This window comes from Mytilus trossulus, chromosome 7 (genome assembly GCF_036588685.1).
Source record: "Mytilus trossulus isolate FHL-02 chromosome 7, PNRI_Mtr1.1.1.hap1, whole genome shotgun sequence".
NCBI classification, from domain to species: Eukaryota; Metazoa; Mollusca; class Bivalvia; order Mytilida; family Mytilidae; genus Mytilus; species Mytilus trossulus.
In genome coordinates this window covers 63,112,796-63,132,289 of record NC_086379.1, presented here as the reverse complement: position 1 = coordinate 63,132,289, position 19,494 = coordinate 63,112,796, and the positions used below count along the sequence as shown (strand labels likewise).

The 19,494-nt window shown below is 31.9% G+C and overlaps 1 protein-coding gene across 1 annotated transcript; it reads right to left on the bottom strand.

Moving 5' to 3' along the window:
* Positions 1–315: 315 nt before the first annotated feature.
* LOC134726589 (uncharacterized) lies at positions 316–16,769 on the bottom strand. Its single transcript, XM_063590998.1, has 18 exons — positions 16,592–16,769; positions 10,859–10,951; positions 10,304–10,470; positions 9,251–9,424; positions 8,723–8,855; positions 8,100–8,241; positions 7,681–7,773; positions 7,351–7,430; positions 6,557–6,718; positions 6,411–6,436; positions 5,935–6,147; positions 5,486–5,627; positions 4,135–4,506; positions 3,565–3,876; positions 2,756–2,938; positions 2,146–2,336; positions 1,082–1,259; positions 316–413 (listed from the first exon to the last, which is right to left on the bottom strand). The coding sequence occupies exons 1-18, from the start codon at positions 16,659–16,661 to the stop codon at positions 316–318; spliced, it is 2,829 nt and encodes a 942-aa protein (XP_063447068.1). The 5' UTR covers positions 16,662–16,769.
* Between the last annotated feature and the right edge of the window lie 2,725 nt (positions 16,770–19,494).

The window sequence follows — 19,494 nt, the reverse complement described above, 5'->3', positions numbered from 1 at the left end:
TAAAAAGTTGTTAAAACATACAAGGTTTATAATCTGTAAGCAAGACGCGCATTTCGTCTTTCGTCAAAAGACTTATTGATCCTGTGTAACTGTTGAATAAAATATTAAGATATTTCAATTGCCCCTTAAAAAAAGTACTTACATGGACGGACTACTACAACAGATACAGGTAATAATATATTATTTTGATATTGTTTCATGATGAAGAACACAAAACTTTTTAACAAATATAAAATGCAATAATAAAAATAGAATATATTTGATAAAATTAAAATATTATAATGATTTAACAGAAAAACTAAAACATTGGCACTTCTATGGTCCTCTCAAGTCATTCATCTCCCAGTTCATTGCGTCTAGAACTAACTTGTTCTTGTGGTTGTGGACGTGTGATGCAGCTCTCCTACGCACATCTGCAAAAATAAACATTTAAATATTGTATTGCGGTAGAATGTAAGATAAGGTTGTCGTTTGTTTATGTGTTACATATTTGTGTTTCGTTCATTTATTTTATATGAATAAGGCCGTTAGTTTTCTTGTTTTAATATTGTTTTACATTGTCATATCGAGGCCTTTTATAGCTGACTATGCGGTATGGGCTTTGCTCATTGTTGAAGGCCGTACAGTGACCTTTAGTTGTTTATGTCTGTGTCATTTTGGTTTCTTGTGGACAGTTGTCTCATTGGCAATCATACCACATCTTCTTTTTTATAAGAAAATTTAAAAAAAAAAATTAAAAAAAAAAAATGATCAACACTTAAGCATCAAATGATAAGGTTTTAAGCATAGGTTTTAGCTTAGTTCTTTATTTGATAGTAGTCAAAATGTAAATAATCAAATATGTGTAAAGAAACCATATATTTATCTACGTTGGTGACAAAAAAAGAAGCGAATTAAAGGCTTATACTAAATCAACTTTTAACAATAACATAATGTCACCATCCTATGTTTTTTTTTCAATTTAAGAACGATTACGAATAAGTATACACATTTTACGTTCAGATTTGACATTGAAACAACTTCATTTAGAGTACGTGACACAATTGTCTGACTTGATTAAAGATATTAAAGAATAACTTACGATGAGGTGGATCGAGGATTTCAAACTCAGCTACAGTTTCTCTTGAATATTTAGGACATCCAGTGGTAGCAAATTCCCTGGTGAAACCCTGAAGGACACCATCAACTACTTCTTTGCTGTGGGCATTTAGTACGAAAACCTGGATTTTGGTCACGTCTTTGTTGTACAACATAGCAGTCTTAAAATATTAAAGGATGTATATTTCATAACGTTAGAGATAAAGTGATCAATTTTGTGCTATTCGGTTACGTATAAGTTTACGTAAATTTCAACGAACTCTTCTAACCATGGTGGATAACTTTATAGGATATTTTCTATATACTTGGTGAGGGAGTAGGGACCACAATTGTTATAAGAATTAATACCTAATAATATAAGAAGCAATTTGTTGAAATAATTTCCATGTCATATTCTGACCAGAAATCAGCCGAAAAAACGAGTGATTTGTTTTCTCTCAATCAAATTATGACCTTTGAAGACCGGTAAACTAATGTTGCCTTTATTTTTCATTTAAAATCATTGATGAATAAACAAAGTTCAACACACTAAGTCTTCTTTTGCTATCTGTAATATAAGTGGAATAGGATCCCAGTTATGGCAACCAGTCTGGTACCCACGTATGTAGTTCTTAATAAAAAATATATAACTTTTGTTTAAACGTGTGTAGTGTTATTATTAAACTAGTTCTGCAATTGAATGTAGATTTATTTGAAAGGGTAGGCTTTCTAGTTTGAATTTCTGTAAAACATTTGACTGATTTAAATGTATTCTGGCGTCAGTACATATAGTACATTTCCTTAATTCTAGCCTTTAATCTTCCCCGGAAGAAGACAGACTGACCCACTTGTCAATAAAAAAAAATTGCAATGGAATGCCGGTCATGATGCATTGAGATTGTACTTGGACACTTAAACAGTTTTAAACAAATGCCTAACATGAACCAGAAGTCCCAAGGAGGCTATCAAAAATATGAATTGAACAGGGTCCCATTAATTCACTATGACTTTAAATGTGTTTCAATGGAGCATTTAATTGGGTACCGTTCCTGCATTAATGTGTCTTACCTGGAGCCCATGTTTAAACGAGGTTATATCAGTTTCGTCAGCAACCCAAAACTTGACGATTCCTTTAGCATGACTGGCATACAACTCATCCAGAATCTGTGGACATGGAGTAGGGTTCTCCTCAGAGGCATATATCAATTCCTTCACACTCTTGGTGGGGTCAGGTCTGTATAATCTCTTAATGGATGGCACTAAAAGTCAATTATAGTAATGAATGCAATGCAGCATATATTTTACACTTCCTATTTTTATATTCTAAATTTGAAATTGAAGCTATTGGGTTTTCTTAAGATTAATTTCAAGTTGAAGAGATGAATTGAATGTATAAAATCAATATGCAATATTCCTCTGACGAATTGGGTTGATGATGATAATTATTAACGACCTTGACTGGCTTCACAGCTCTCACACGGTCGATCGAATAGGGACTTCCAATTTGAAGTCTTTTGTCTGGAGGAAAATTTCAACAAAAATATAGCAGTAAAATGAAATTATATTATAAATAAGTAATGTTTCTGAAACGCAAACAAGAAACTCGTTTCATGCATTGGGCTAGACACTAACCATGATATAAAATAATACTTAATTAAAAACGTGAATAGATACTTACTCAAAATAGAAAACAACGGCGCCTTTTCCAGGCAATGTTCACCACCATTACAGGCCAAACCTCTTGCTATCAAGTTGTCACGTGGATAAAAGTTGGTAATGTCTGGATCGTCGTTCATCATTTCAAATGGTAGCCAATGAAGTAAGTTGTTACAGTGCTTCAGCTTAGCATCATAAATTGCACCTGGAATTTAATATTTTTAAATCTATAAATCACATTATTTGTTTAAATATTAGCGATAATGATCGTTCTTTCAGTTCCTCAGCTAGTAACTGAGCGTTGTTTTACGTATAAATATGACAGTTGTTGTCCATTCGTTTGATGTGTTTTATCATTTGATTTTGCCATTTGATTAAAGACTTTCTGTTTTGAATTTTTCCTCGGAGTTCAGTATTTTTGTGATTTTACTTTTATTTATACACTTGTATAATGAGTCTATCATGTTCCAGGTTCGATGTTAATTTTCCCACACACCACTATCAAGACACGAATATTTGGACCTCATCTTGTGGAAAATATGATTTCTGCTTATCTTACTTATTAGGAGTATTAGAAAATGTTTTATTATGGCGTATAAAATTATAATCCTGGTACTTTTGATAACAATTTATTAAATCAACCACGTAAAAAGTATAGAAAAGGAAACAATTAGTTAAAAGTAAATGGGAATTGCCATAGGTCACATATACAAATCCTTAATTTTTCATTGAACCATGCAATTTTGGAAAAAAAACTTGGAAAACATATGTAATATATTAAAATGGGTATATCTCTAAATAACACCAAAACTAAAATTTGTAATTACATACCTGTAAGACAAGTTCCACAAATGCCTAAACAGTTGTCCAGCGCTTCTTTTACTTCACTTGCATTGCGATAGATCCATTTTCTATTGGTTTCAGTCCAAATCTCTTCTACCTCTTCCTGGAGGTGTTTGGCGACTAATGTGCAATGAGGTGTAGAATAGGTTGGTATGCAGTCGTCAGCCGTTGCACGCTTGCGTCGTCTTTTACGTTTGGAAATTTCGGGTTCATCATAATCATAAGTTAGGGACTGCTTCGCTGGAGGATGTGCAAGAGCGCATGCTTCTGTCAGATCGTCTGGGTCAACAATACGGAAGTCTGAAAAAAATGCATATCATTTACATATTATCTATAATCGTGCAAGAAAAAGTGTCCATGTAATAGCACAAACTTTTCTTATGTAAATTTTCCCTGCAGGTCATTGTTCCGTTTATTATAAATGTGGATTTGTAAGAAATTATTTCTAAAACAATTTTATTTTAAAGAATCTACTTACTAAACTGCAGAACCTGTTAAATGTGAAGTCATATTTTAATCATAACGTTTTATCATTTTTATTTTAAGATTTAAACATACCATTTGCGAGTTCAGCTCTTTTTTCCATAAAATCAGTGTACGTCTCAAGTGTATATCCTGTTGGAATGTATTCATCTTTTTCTACCCACAATTCAAACTGGTCTCTGATATCAACAAAAACACTATCTTTGTATAAACCAATTCCCGCAGCCTCTTCGTCACTTCCGGTGTGATTGAAAACAGGTGAACACTGCTCAACAGCCTTCTGTGCAAGTCTTTGAGGTGTAAACTCCGGGCCAAGGGTTCCATTTTTGTACCTTATCTGTATAGCCACTCCCAAAGTGTGTGTTTCGTATCTATCGTCCATAACATCCATCAAAGATGCTTGTTCGGGATTGGATATGAATCCACGAAGCACTTCTACTTCAATCACTGCAAATTTGTAAAATGCATATTAAGTAGTATTATACATAATTACATCTATTAATATATTGAAAACAAATCTTACAGTATTCAGCAGTCAGTGTTGATTTTTCGTTCTTCTACTGACCAGATTTATGTACTAATAGTTGCTTTTTCTCTGTATCCAAGTTTCATTTTTGAAAGAAAAAAAAAGATATGAGAACGCTTGTGTCGAACGCTTAGAGGGTGAAAGGTATTAGGCGCTAGATTGCATAAAAACAAAAAAGGGGTAATCAGTACTACCAGGATCAATATTTTGATGAAGATGCTGAAAATTAAATTCTAGTTGAAATGTATCTTTTAAATCCGACAAAGGCTCTGTCATTTGGCTGAATGGTACCTTAAGAGAGTTAGCGGAAACACAGACTAGCGATAAAGGTTTTAGTATGCAAACAAAGTGTGCCTGTACAATCAAAGTTTGAGAAACCAAGAAGAAAACATCAGATATGATAACCACTCTTATCTGAGGCAATCTTTACCTGAAGAAGTTGCAACCTCTGTTAGCGCAATTGCGGGATTTATATAAACTTAAAGCTATACGAAAAAAGAGGTTCATTTAAACAAGCCAATTTCGAAATAAATCAAATAAAGGCAACAGTAGTATACCGCTGTTCGAAACTTATAAATCAATTGAGAAAAAACAAAACCGGGTTACAAATTAAAACGGAGGAAACGCATCAAATATAAGAGGAGAACAACGACACAACAGGAACACAACATTAAAGTAACACACACAGAAACGAACTATAATATAACAATGGACATTTTCCTGACTTAGTACATTCCATTTTTTAAGAAAAAAAAAAGGTGGGTTGATCCTGGTTTTGTTGCATGCCAAACCGCCCGCTTTTATGGTAATGTAAAATATAACAGTAAAATGGCAACATTACATGACATGACTACAATACAAATAAATGGGAGAACATATAATACTAATTATAATACTTACAGTCCTCTGAGTTTTTGTTTTCACTTTCAACTATGGAAGAATAGCATTCGACAATTCTAGGGTCTAATCTGAAGTAACGATAGTCTGGATCTTGTGACATAAACATCCCAACAGTAGCATTGTCATTAAGCTTGAAATCTTCCTACAATCCATGAAATATTTCATTATTAATTTATTGAATATGAAAGTGAGAAGATATGGTATGATTGTCAATGAGATTACTATCCACCACAATTAAAATGAAGTTGAGTCAAGCAATTACGTGTGTAGGAATTTGTCTTTTTTTTCTAAGAGATATATCGTGTACAAATCAGGAATGTAACTTTTTATATATGTGATGGAAAGAATTCCCTAAATACAGAACATGAAGGGAATAACTAATTCAAATACAAAATGCATTTCTAACATTTACTTATTACTGGTACACTAATGTGTAGGTTTATACTAACCCGACCACTACTGTCAAACAGGGAATATTTGGCATTAATCTCCTTTTCTGTGAATTCAGATGGCAGACTGTAATATGAATTTTTCGAAGATGCTGGTTCTACTCCCATCAGTTGAATGGATTTAAACTGGATCATATTAGCTATATCACCCTTCATTTTCTTTACAGCCAACAAGAGGTGATCACCTATGTTCAAATGTAATGAAATCGTATTCTTTGGATCAAAGTTTTGATTATCATAAATATACATATTTGGTTTAATTCATTCCTTATGCACTGAAACAAGTGACACACGCTTTAATCATACCCATTTGATTTTATTTTAAAATCTGTTTTCTTTATATTGGTACATGTCATCCTGCAATTCTCATCGTTATAAATGTCAAGGTCTGATAATATGATTTAATGAAATAAAATGCTTTTATTAAATCTTTATTAGAATAATTCTTCATATGCAAATGTTCACTTCCTTAATACCGTGTTTGAATCACTTCTCCTATATACTTATCGGATCAATAGCAGTGGTATACTTAACTTACTCTAAGGATATCATTATGTTATATTTTCAAATACTAGTATAGTTTTAACTATGTATTACATATTTAAACAGTATAACAGCATACCTTTATTTGCAACATAATCCACTCCTGCACATATAGCATATCGTGACAACATTGCCATATCGGTTGATGTCACCATTTCCACTTCGAGGGCTCTACCTTCAGAATGCAGTGAGTCTTGATTTGTACCATCATCATCCCATGCTTTTGTGATAACCAATTTGTCTGTTGAACAAAACGTTTCATATTGTTACAAATGTTGTTATAAAACGTCAAAACATGCACAATTTCAAAAAAAATTGAAACAACAACTACAAATACCGATGGATAATGCCGATTCAATTAGTTTATGTTATGTGTTGCAATGTCTTTACAACAAAACATCTAAACACATTATTTGTACATGTATATTAGATGCATAGTTTAATGAAGAATTGTCCATAGAGCAATATCCTTTTTCTTTAGAATATACCATTTGATTCTAAATTTTTTTATGTGGATTCATTATTATTCGTTGGATACCAATTTTCGTGGATTTCGTTGGTACAGGAGAACCACGAATTCAAATGTTCAACGAATAACAAATTTTCTAAAGGAATGAGTGTAGACTTTGCCAAAACAACGAAATTAAATATCCACGAAAATGTAAATTTTCCTAAAACCACGAAAATTGGTACACACGAAAATAAATGAATCCACAGTAATTGAAAAGGGCGATGCAAACAATGACTATAATGTCATACCAAATATACATTTTTGTGTTACTCAAATAGAGCAGTCTTGTTTTTTTTGTTTTCTAGTGATTAGTGTTTCTCGTATAAATTATTGAAGTATAGTGGTTATAAATCTAGTCTTACCTGACATATTATCTCTAACCATTTTTTGTAAGTATTTGACAGCATTGTACATTCTTGTTGTCATCGTTCTTTGTGCACACCTAAAATCAAAATAAAACTTATTGAATTTTGTTCAACATTTTTCTCAACAATAAGTTGATAGATTAAGTACAGTCAGTTATCCGAAGCAGCTAAAAAAAATGGACAACAAAACAGGCTTTTAATGGATCATAATCACATTCGTTTATTTTACAGGACGTTGTACACATTGCAATACTTTTTTCACCATTGATATTCATGTTGTGTAATATCTTATAAGTTCTGTTTTAATCCATACTATATTGTTCTTACCTTTGCTTAGTTATCGTTGTTGCAGTTAGTGTATTTCCTGTATAAATTGGACAATCACTGAAGTCGACGTTGTCACCAAGATACTGTACAAGCCTAAAAGTTATAATTAAAAAGATTAGTCACGTTCATTAACTTAGTAAACAATACCATTAAAGGCTAGCTACAATACATTCGACTAAGTCATAACTGAACAATTACATCGGGCTACAAACGAATATTCTTAAATATTCCAAAGGACTATCCAACTTCGGGAAATGATTATTGTTTAAATTTTAAATTATATTTCTTCGTATATCTCATTAAATAACCTGTTGATAAGTACCGTCCACGGCAATACAGTACCTGTTTGTCAAATCACATAATAGATAATTGGTCTCATTGGCACTCAAATTTCTAATAAAACATTTCTACCCACGTACCTGCTAGCATCCACCGTCATAGTTCTATCCACTGGTTCATCCACTATCCCTACTACTTGTGTTGGATCGTCGTATCCACCGGGGTAATAAGCACCATTTGCAACTGTGTTAAGATTGGAGCAGTCGGGGATTTTCTGTGGATCTAAAAGGAACACAGAAGAAAGGTCTTATTTGGTGGTTTCCATTACATTAAATTATGTTTGTATTTTATGCGATAAAGCAAGTTCGTGTTTTTTAAAAGATAGTCCCAGTTGTATACCGTCGATTTTACGAATTGCATGGTTTCTTTTATTTGGTCAAAACTATCGTTGTGATGTCCGTTTATAACATCATTCACTCCAATACAACTGACAGGATCTTAATGACAAAACTTTCAGAAAATATCAAGTACTAGTACTTTTTGTTTTATATACTCTCTGTTTGTTTGTCAACATACGGCTTTCGGGTTTTCACATGGCACAATACAAATGTTGTCACATCTATACAAAAAGGGTCCGCAATTAATTTGGAGACTCTTAAAGAGTAGTAAATTCTTCGAAAACGCTTCGGGTCATTTTTTTTTTACGTTTTTTTAATTTAACGAATGTATCATTGTTCAATCTACTGTGATAAAGCAGTCTTACCTAATCCAGCACTTATGTGTGTTTGTTCATTTGTTAAACCAGTAAACGTTGGGCCTGAATCATAATCAGCTCCTTTCATGTGAACATGGACACTATCTGCAAATTTCTCAACACCTATATCTCTCTCCATTTTCTGTAATTTGAAAATAAGTTCAATAAATGAAATGATTTACGAAATTTGAAGTTGCTCAGAAAAGTTGATAACCCAAAAACAGTTATATGCATAGTGTGTTTCCCTTAAAAATTGAGGAAACAAAATACAACATTAAGCTTCTTGTATTAGTCTGTTGTTTTTTCTGATAAAGTCAATGGCTTCTACCAAGAAAAAAATATGATTTCTCACTTCTTACCATCTATGGAAAGGTTATTTTTAAGCTGTCAATAATTTTGCTGACTGGTATAATTGGATTGGAATTGGTCATCATACTTTCATGACAACAGTAATTGACTTTACCGGTATATTTACGGTTTCTAATCATCACTGGGGTGTTTGAGTTTAAAATTATTTACAGTGTCACGACTACTCACCATCATTGGAACAGGGCATGTTTTTAATACAGCAGTGACGATATCATCTATAGTACCAGTCACTCCAGCCTTAAACTCGAGAGTGATACCGGCACCACTTCTTAGGTAATTGTCTTGGTCGGTTACACCACCTGAAACGTCACTCAATGTTTGGAACCCCTGCTTAACTTTAACCTTGAAATAAAGAAAGAGGTATAATGTAAGACTTGTTTGCAAGTATATGTATTGTGTACATTTAGGTTGTAGACCTGATGAACATTCTTTAAGTATACTTAAGAGTTATATGTTTGTAAAAATGAAAATTTGGTTCAAGCATATCTTGTTATACGTAGTCCAGTTATCTTTTGTATTTTATTTGGAAAAAAAACAGGACAAAAACTACGCCTGGTAAACCATCAATCAGACTATCGTTCAGTTATACATGGACTGACATTCTGCTGATTCTCTACTGTGTAACCAAAACAAAACTCACAGATTGAGAATGAATTGGTGAAAATTCGACCTTCTCTATCTTATATGTTATACCAATGTTATACCAGAAAATCTCAACGTCTCATCTTAAGTAGGTTTTTTTTTTCTCTCGCCTTAATCATTTGGTGGAGATCTCATGGTTTACCGGACATGTGTAAACGGCCAAATAGTATACAAATGCCATGTGCTGTTGTTTGTTGTAAATGAAATCAAAGTATGTATACAGCAAGTCCAAAAACAAACAATCGTTTAAACCGTGCTTGAATCGGAAATGTACTTATGAAAAATGATACTTTTTCTGACATATACTCTTAAGAATTTCTCGTAATATCTATGTGAAATATTTGAGAATACTGATACATTTAAATGGCATTCGATATAAAAAAGAAGATGTGGTATGATTGCCAATGAGACAACTATCCACAAAAGACCAAAATGACACAAGCATTAACAACTATAGGTCACCGTACGGCCTTGTCTAGTTTCACGAAAAAGGCTCTACAAGAACATCCTGCAGTAGAAACTCTTTGTTACAGTTATTATTATGAATTTCAGATAATGTCTATTTCTATAACATTTTACCTGTTTATCAGCATTTCTGAGTTGCGTCATGGCGGCTTGTACACATTTCAAGAAAGTTGGATGAGCCCTGAAGTACAGTGAACTTGGCGACTTGAAATCTCGTACCAATATGTTCAATGTCAAGGCTCTGGTGTCATCATTACTGTTTGCTTTAAACAAGTAACTCCCTGAAAAAAAATAATGAAACCAATAACAAGTATGTAGACGTTGGTATCTTACATATTAGGCAGTCCGTGTGCATTTATTTGGTTGTTATGAACGTATGCTGTTAATGCTGTGATTAACTTTTTATTTAAAATAAAAACGTGGACTAGTCGCATTATTTTGGCGACCAACCGTTATAAGTTTCTAAAAGAGGTTCGTAAAACTGAAAAGTCCAAACCATAAAAACTTCATCCAATAGTGGAATCTGGTTTAAAGATGACCACACAAGACCACAAGCGAAAGTAAGTTTTTTTTTCTCTCTTTGACACATTCACCGTTTCCATTTTCAGCTTTACTAGTATTTAGTTTAAACTATCATGGTAAATTCGGTGATTTTTTATTAACACATACCTGTATTTACAGGATCAGCAAGATTATCTTTTTCAGCTCCCAACAGGTCGGGGTCAACAACGTCCAGACTTATACCGGTGTCAAACGATATCTCTGAAAGAAAAGAAAAGCAACATACAGAATTTTTGGTATTATATATTTTTTCAATTGAGAATAAAACATCGCAAATACCTGAAACACTGTAAAGACAGATACAATTTAAAAACTAAGATAAAACAAAGATTGCTGCCATGCTGACACAATGAAAAACTAGCTGCACACACACTTACAGGGAGCGAGGTTGGGTGTGTGTGTTCTGTTGTATATTAGAAATATCAATTCATATAATTAAGTGGTCTGGTTTTTATTTTTTCAGCGTTGTAGTTCCACTTTTGACACGTGATGCGAATAAAAGCAATATAAGCCAATAAGATACCAGTCATCAACAAAAGAAAAACACAAAGGGCCAGAACTTGACATATAACTGCCTTTTGTTATTGTTATGGCCCCGCAACGAAGTTGTCGGTGCCTTATAGTTTTACACTTGTCCGTAATTCCGAAATTCCACAATTCCGAAATTCCGTCATTCCGTCATTCCGCAACAAACCATTATACGGAGTTTTTTTCTAAATGCCTTCAGATATTGGACTGATTTTTGGTATGTGATTTAACCAAGATAAGTTACAGATCAAGTTTAAGTTTTGTTCTGCTCGGCTAATTATTGCGGAAATTACAGGCCATGGACTTTGATAAGTTGTTGAAAGTCACAGTTATACGGATTTTTTTTCTAAACGCCTTCAGATATTGGGCTGATATTTGGTATGTGAGTACCCTCGTCTTTTGGTTGTTTTGTATCGTATCAGTGTTGCCTCGTTTGTGTATTCCATACATTTCCCTTTATTCGCATCAAATTATTAGAAAAAAATATCAACATTGATAAAAGAAGTGGAACTATTGTCAATTAGACAACCACCACCAAAAACCATAAGCCAAATACGTCCAAGTATAGGAATATTGACCATATGGTATTACTAAATGGACTTCAAAACCAAGTTTGACATTAGATAAACAACCATTTAAACTTACAAGCACTCCAATAACTTTGAAGACTTTACAAACTAAAACTTAGATAAAAACAAGCAAAAGTTTTCAACAAAATGAACATTCGATTTTCTGTCGTATGAAGTATTTTATTTATACACGGTGTTGTGGAAAGCTTTTGATTTACCTCATTTGAAAGTCATTTAAACGTTGAAATATCAACAATATGATTTCTTTTTCATCCAATCGTATAAGACCACGTTCCCTTAATTTTATCAAGTCATTGCATGGAGGGAAATCTATAATACGTACATTTTAATATTTACATTATCAACAATGACTTGAAATATATTGTGTGAAATGATCAATTGGCACTACCCATGAAAATTAAGTAGCAATGCAAGAAGAAAATTAGTTCTTCCCTTCTTGACTACGGGCCAAATCAATTCAATAAATGTAGTTCAGCCTTGTTTACATTTATTTTCCCTTTCAAACCATTTGTTCTCGTACACGAAACTAATTTCATAAAATATATGCCCACTGACATACCCCAATAATCTTTTTTCTAATTAATAAAAAAAAAAAAAATTAGCACATGGTGAGATATTAGAAAGTTAAAATTATTAAAATGCACACTAACGGCTTCCTTTACAGTAATTTGATATCAAATTGTCTGCCATGTTCTATGACAGCTATGGGGTCAGTGTTATAGTATATAGTTAAATGAATGTTTGTGCATAACAAGTCATGAATATACAATTGTTACTTGTTTGGTTGTAACGTATATATTGAAACCAAGAGGAAGATGGCCGATTTTTCAGTTCATACGTAAGACCTAATAACCTTTGTAATTATATATCTTTTCAAGCTTCCCATTTTTTCTATATTTGGTCGTGAATGTTCTGGTATATATTGCTACTTAGAAAAGGGAATCCACAATTTTTCTTATTGCTTTAGTTCGACGTTTGTGTTCAACTGTCTTTAACTACTGGTTGACATCTGTTAATCACGAAATAGATTCGGTTGTGTCAGCTGATTTTTACTATCTTAACATTATGAATGCATATTAAGTTTAATATAAGTTTTTATTGGCTTTGAACTAGCTGTTAGTAACTACGAGTACTATCACATCTATACGTAGTGTCTTTTTATTGTGTGAAAGTGCCCATGTAACGTTCACTCTGGTGGTTTTTTTTTAGAGAGAGATACATTTCTGTTTGTATCCATCTGATGAGTAAAGCCCTGTGCAACTATTTTTATAGTGTGTTCTTATGTTGTACTGTTACACCACTGTCTCAGGTTAGGGAAGGGTTGGCGCCTTTCTAGACTAGCTATACTCCACCATATTCTGTATGTGTCTGTCTGTATGCTAGTAAGGTGTTATACCATGCAGGTGATTTTGGCCATATACAATGGTTTTCATTTGTAACAATAATAAAATCAACATGTGCATATATATAGTCTATCTAGCCGAAAAATCCTAATAGAAATTACTAGTATCATCAAAGAAGACCTTACAATGAACTACAAATATTGTGTAGTCTAAGTTAATCCCAAATCAAGTGAGCATAATTTTATGTATATCGGTTTGTCACTTAAAATATATCAACTGATACGTCGCATATCATATCTTACAAGGCAAACATCCTGAATTTGAAGTGAAATACAAGTAATGTATTGTAGTCGACGTTATCGAAGTTTTAAACTAATCCTCAGTCTTATTAATTTATGTCGGTTAAAAACTATATAGAATGAAAAGAAAACATAGCGATACTGTTTGGGGCATTTTTCAGTCTTATGTTTTTCAACTTCTTTATTTCCCCAAAGGCTCCGATATATTTTCTTTTATCAAATTGATTTACTTTTTAACTAGAACCATGCATGTGCATGTTACATTAAAAATCACACATTTTAATTCAGTTCTTGTTTCAAATAAAATCGGTGCATTCGTGTAAGTTGATTTCTAATTTGGTTTTTAATGAGACCAAATGGAATCCCAGCCTCCTACCAAGTGAACTTGGGTTTCCCCAAACAATAACAAACTTATGAAAAGTTTGTTTATATAATCATTGAAGCCAACATCTTACATTAAAAATGTTAATATTAAAATTATAAAATATGACTGAAACATGAATAACGATTTATTCGACTGGAACTGTGTGTTATAAATTTCTTTAAGGTTGATTTATCAATAAATTATTGATACATGACCCGCGAACCGTACTAGCCTAATATATGACGCGAGTGACAATCCTGGTCTTTTGGGTACTCGTGTTTTTAAAGTCATAAAAATACCACTTGTTACTTAAAAACTATAAGTTCTGAATAAAGTCATTTAAGCATCATTTATGCGATGAGAAGTCGGTGGAATTAAATAAGCACGATCACTGTATATAATTATATTTTAAATTTTTCTAGCAGTACATTCTTACATTAAAGTTCTATGGGTGTTTTTTTTTATTTGTTTGACTTTCGTTTGTTTTGTGTTTTTGTCAAATAGGTTCCATTGATACCCTTTCACATGTTGGAGCGCTTTTATTTTTACAAAGCATTTCGTATCCATAAATCCATTATACACACACACCATAATTTTTCACTGTTAAGGAATATATAACTTTGTATCTTATGATATAAATCTTCAATTATTTTCATTCCATTTAATAACAAGCTAATCAAATTGTATTAGACACAATCAAAACCTTTTAAGAGGTCTTTTCCGTAATACAATATAACATGTTATACAAATCAATAATTACATGTACATGTATATGTATAATATAAGCATGCATGTTACGAGAATAATCCATCTTTAATACATAATATACGAATTGTAAATGAAGAAGAGAGACGGAAATATATAAAAAGAGTGAAACATAATAGTTTGAGTGAGGACGATGATGAGGGTCCATGTTATAAATAACACTTCATAAGGTACAAGAAATCTTATTTCTGATCAAAAGTCACCTTGTTTGAAAATTTGATATTTTGTACTTTTGAGAGTTGAGGGTTTCTGCAATATTATCTGAACCACAGTTTTTTTTGGGAGAAAATACAGATTGAATCAGGTTTCTCTACTGCGGGTTGCATATTTTGGACAAAGAAAAAATAAATAGTGATCATCCTCAATATCTGCAACACACTGACAGGAAGGATCTATTACCATGTTAAAATGGGAAGGTCATGTTAAAGAACGACGAAGCTTTAAAATTGTGCTTAAATTATACTTTACTTAATAGCAATCTTTTTTATCATCATTCCTTGAATAAAGATATAGTCAACTATACGAATGTTTAGATCAAGCTTTTTCTATCCTTGTATTATGGAAGGTAATCATAGTTTGTTGTAACTTTTCCACGTGCATGGAGGGACAATAACGATTTCATGGATTTGTATGTATCTATTTCATTTAAGAAAACATCTGTATTTTTTTCCTTATCGATTATTTTAAATCAGCATTTGAAAATTGGTATAACCTTTCACAATTCGTCCGCACATGACTTCCATTTAACCAAAATAGACAAATACATTCTTCTTTTTTTGGGGGGTGGGGGTTGTATGGGGGTTAAGGACTCCACGTAATGTTTACAAAGTCTACAAAAATTGTATATTTGATCTACTTGTATAGGCATATGTATAATTTGACTATATGATACGGTTTTTATTTCAACAAGGCCGATCGAAAAACAAATTGAAAATGGTCGTCAAGTAAAATAAATCCATGAGACTTATACTTTTTTGTTGTTGTTCCAAAAAATAATTTAATAGATAAATTAACTATTGTCAGTCAGTTAATATACTGAATAATTTAGTGCAACATATACTAGAGAAAACCTTATACTAATTGGACAGATGATTTAAACTGTAATGTGTTAAATCCCCCCTTTTCTCTGTTTTGGTTTAATTTTGATTTAGCTTTATGATAATACAAGGGCCAATAACCTATTGTACGTTTTAGTTGTACCCTGGTGCATGATTTAAATTCCAATTTAGTTGTCATGGTTTTTTATTTGATATGTCTGTCCCAACTTGTTTTCAGTCTTAAGATTTACACTAACATAAATATTAACAAAGTGGATCAGTTTTATTATAGTGTTAAATTCCTTGTTCAAATTAATTCCCTTTTTTCTTCTTTAGAAATAATGTCTGATTGTGTAATTATCTATAATGCCTTTTTCACAATCTTTTTAAAAAAACACGATTTTGAATACCTCTGTAAACAAATAAAGTTTTTAACTGTAAGATATTTACAAAAATAAAGGAGCTAAAATAATCGAACAAAGCTATTCACTAGTAAATACACGAATATGAATCCTAAAATAAATTTTCTTTTGTACATGCGATCAAAATATCACTGTGACAAAACAGGAAATATGCTCTCAAAATAGTGTATTTTGATGTGATCAGAACGTTACCTAAGATGCTTGGTGATCTATTTTTATTCTTATAAACACTTATATCTCTACACTACGATATTTTATCTTCTTGTTATGTGTAAACACTGACACAAAAATTAGGGTATTTAGGAATAAAGAACAAACATATATGATATCTAATACATGTGCTTGTAAATTCGTATCTAATATCTTTATGAATTGTGAAGAAAAACTTGGGTCAGTGGTTACAGGGGTTTCCAAATATCAGAAAATACTTCCAAGAGTGTATCCCCAAAATGAATGATTTAGAACATAAGTAATAAAAGAATATTGTACTTACTTTCAGATGACCCATACTGAAACAATCCAAGACACAAAACACACAAAGTAAAAAACGAATGTTCCGACATGATCAACTTTATAACATCCTGGTTAGAACTTACTGAGAACCGTACTACCAATTAACTTAAAAGTTTCAAGTCTACTGGTCTAATCAGAGTACCGTGAAATCTATATAGGTATTTAAACCCTCTACAGGTAAATCAATTGAACTTTTTCAATAAATATTTAACATAATAACTGATGTATATCAATTATTGTTCTTTTAGCACTTTGTTAATGGAGAATTGGATAAACAAAAAATACATGTTAATTTTTAATCGAAATAAGAATTCTAAAAAAAAAACAATGGCTAGAAAGAATACACATTTGAAAAGCCGATATATGTCTCAGCGGGTCATTTGAAAGGTTATTAATATTTTAATTGTTGAATTAATAAAAATATTTTCATATTTACATATATTGATATTGTTAGTAAAGTAGTACATTTACTAAGAAAGAGTAGGGTTTGCGGAAATCTAATATTCTCTCTCGAGTGTTATATTATCACAAATGAATTAGTGGGTTGTCGACCTGCAAACCATTGTGTCGTATCAGGCTTAAGTTGTTCATTAAATGGTATTTTTATATTTCACAAGATTTCTCACAAAAAAAGTAATCATGATATCTCTTACAAATCTCTCGCTCTGAAATCGGAATCATAAGTTAATATTACCCCTGTGTTGTATACCTTGACAACCGATTCAGTCCCCGTTGTCTATAAGATTTATATAAAAAAGTTGTTTTTCTACATCAAAAGTATCCTTAAGTTTTTTTGGACAAAACATATTAATGAGAAAGTATAGACATATATTTATTTGATGTTCTTGCATGTGAAACACGAAATATTGAGACCCTTCTGTTGACCATGTTGACGTCGTCAGCACAGGCACTTGTCTCAGAAAATAATTCCTATATCCCTTCACAATGCACGTGTTATTCAATTCAATTCAAAAATATTTTATTGTTCAAATATCAAATGTACATTTAAACAAATGGATTGGACAAAAGGCAGTGCCTATACAAATCCTTTCCCATACAAGATGGATTAAATAACATGCATGATAGTATATAATTTTCTGATAAGTTAATAGATCACAAGTTGTTGCAGTGAGTCAGGGGAGGCAATTCCCCAACTTCTTGAAGTATTTTTTGTGTACATACATGTATAAATAACTATGTTAACATATAGTCAAAGCAAGACCTACTGAAGGTAATGTCGAATTTTATACCACATTAATAAGTGTTGGTAAGGAATCAAGTACATCATTAAGTGATTTTTACTCAAATTTACAAACTCACTGCAACAAAGTTGTTCTATTTATATGAATAACAAGAATTAATTGGCCCTTTTTTGCAATACATAAATAATTTAGTGTACCATCTTATTACAAGACTTTTAATTTCTTGATTTTTGAAAATATAATTACTAATACAAAAAATAAAATAAAATATATATAAATTTATTTGCAAAAAGATGCTAAACACAATTGGTTGTTTTTTTGTGTAAAAGTTGGTTTGTCTTTAATTAAGAATAAAGAGTGGTACACTGTGGTTATAGGCTGATTTCTAAACAGTATAATATCACATGAATTATTATAAAAATCTTCCAGTTTCATGAATATGCACGTGTTATAGTAGTGAAGCTGGGATCAATATAACATAAAATGGGGCAGAATCAATTTGCGCCAATTGCAGTTTTGAAAAGGTATAAATTGCGCCACTCTCTTTTATTTTGATGGTATTAATTGCGCCAATAAATGAAATGAAATTGCGCCACATTGACCTGTACATAAATTTTATACTTGTATCATACTTGTGCTGTCACGGAATAGAAGTTCCTTCATAATATAAGTTCCAAAGGGAAAAACTATACTGGAATATTATTTCCTCAGGAATAAATGTTACAGTAGATGTTCCTAACGGAATAAATAGTATAGAATATTTGTTCCATCAGGTACAGGTATTATGACATTGTTTATAATAAAGTTTCCACTGGAACTTCTGTTAGGTGGAACAAATATACGTTGACACCACATGTTTTACTATAATTTACCATTCTACTTAAGATTTAACTGAACACTCGTCAAATTTGAAAAAAAATGAATTGTTTAGTAATAGAATATTTTTCCACGAGTGAAGATGTCTGAAAAAGAAAAGCAACCGATATGTTGTCATAACAACCTTCTAAAAATGATAAATTCAGAGCTTTTCTAAATTGAAGAATACAATTTAATAAAGAAAGATTTAAAATATGTGCGTCATTCAATGTATAGAGAGAGAAGAAAACTGCATCCGGCTCAACCTAACAAACAAGCAGAATTTCACAGAATATTGGATGATATTGTGTTAATTGTTACAAACAAAGATGATGACTTTGTATTGTTAACGATAAAAAAAGCGGGCTAATTTTATAAGATGCGAGGCTAATCTAAAATGTATGCATGTGTACAATGTGTACAGAGGAAGTTTTTGCTGATGGTACCTATAAATGTTGTCCAAAATATTTCAAACAACTTTATACTATACATGGCTTTACATTCCCTTAGTATTTTGTCTGTTGCCGTCAAAATCAGAAGCGTGTTACAAGAAAATGTTTTTCTTACTTGGTGAAAATTGCAAGAACTGCCGTTCCCAAGGCCGGATAAAGGAAAGGGAAGTCAATCATTTAGTTGTTATAAATAAATATAAATAAATAAAATTGGCGCAATTAGATGATTGTTTTATTGGCGCAAATGATACCTGTAGTTTCGAAAATTAGGTGGCGCAAAAGAAGTATTGGCGCAATTAAGTTGTGGCGCAAATGAGTTACTTTTTGGCGCAAAAAGATATAAAAATGGAGATTGGCTGCAGGCATGATTGCCA

Coding starts and splice junctions, on each gene's coding strand:
- LOC134726589 (XM_063590998.1), bottom strand. CDS start 16,661: ATGTCGGAACATTCGTTTTTTACTTTGTGTGTTTTGTGTCTTGGATTG. Junction 2,939..3,564: donor TTGTGGAACTTGTCTTACAG/GTATGTAATTAC, acceptor ATTAAATTCCAG/GTGCAATTTATGATGCTAAG. Junction 1,260..2,145: donor CGTTTAAACATGGGCTCCAG/GTAAGACACATT, acceptor TAATATTTTAAG/ACTGCTATGTTGTACAACAA.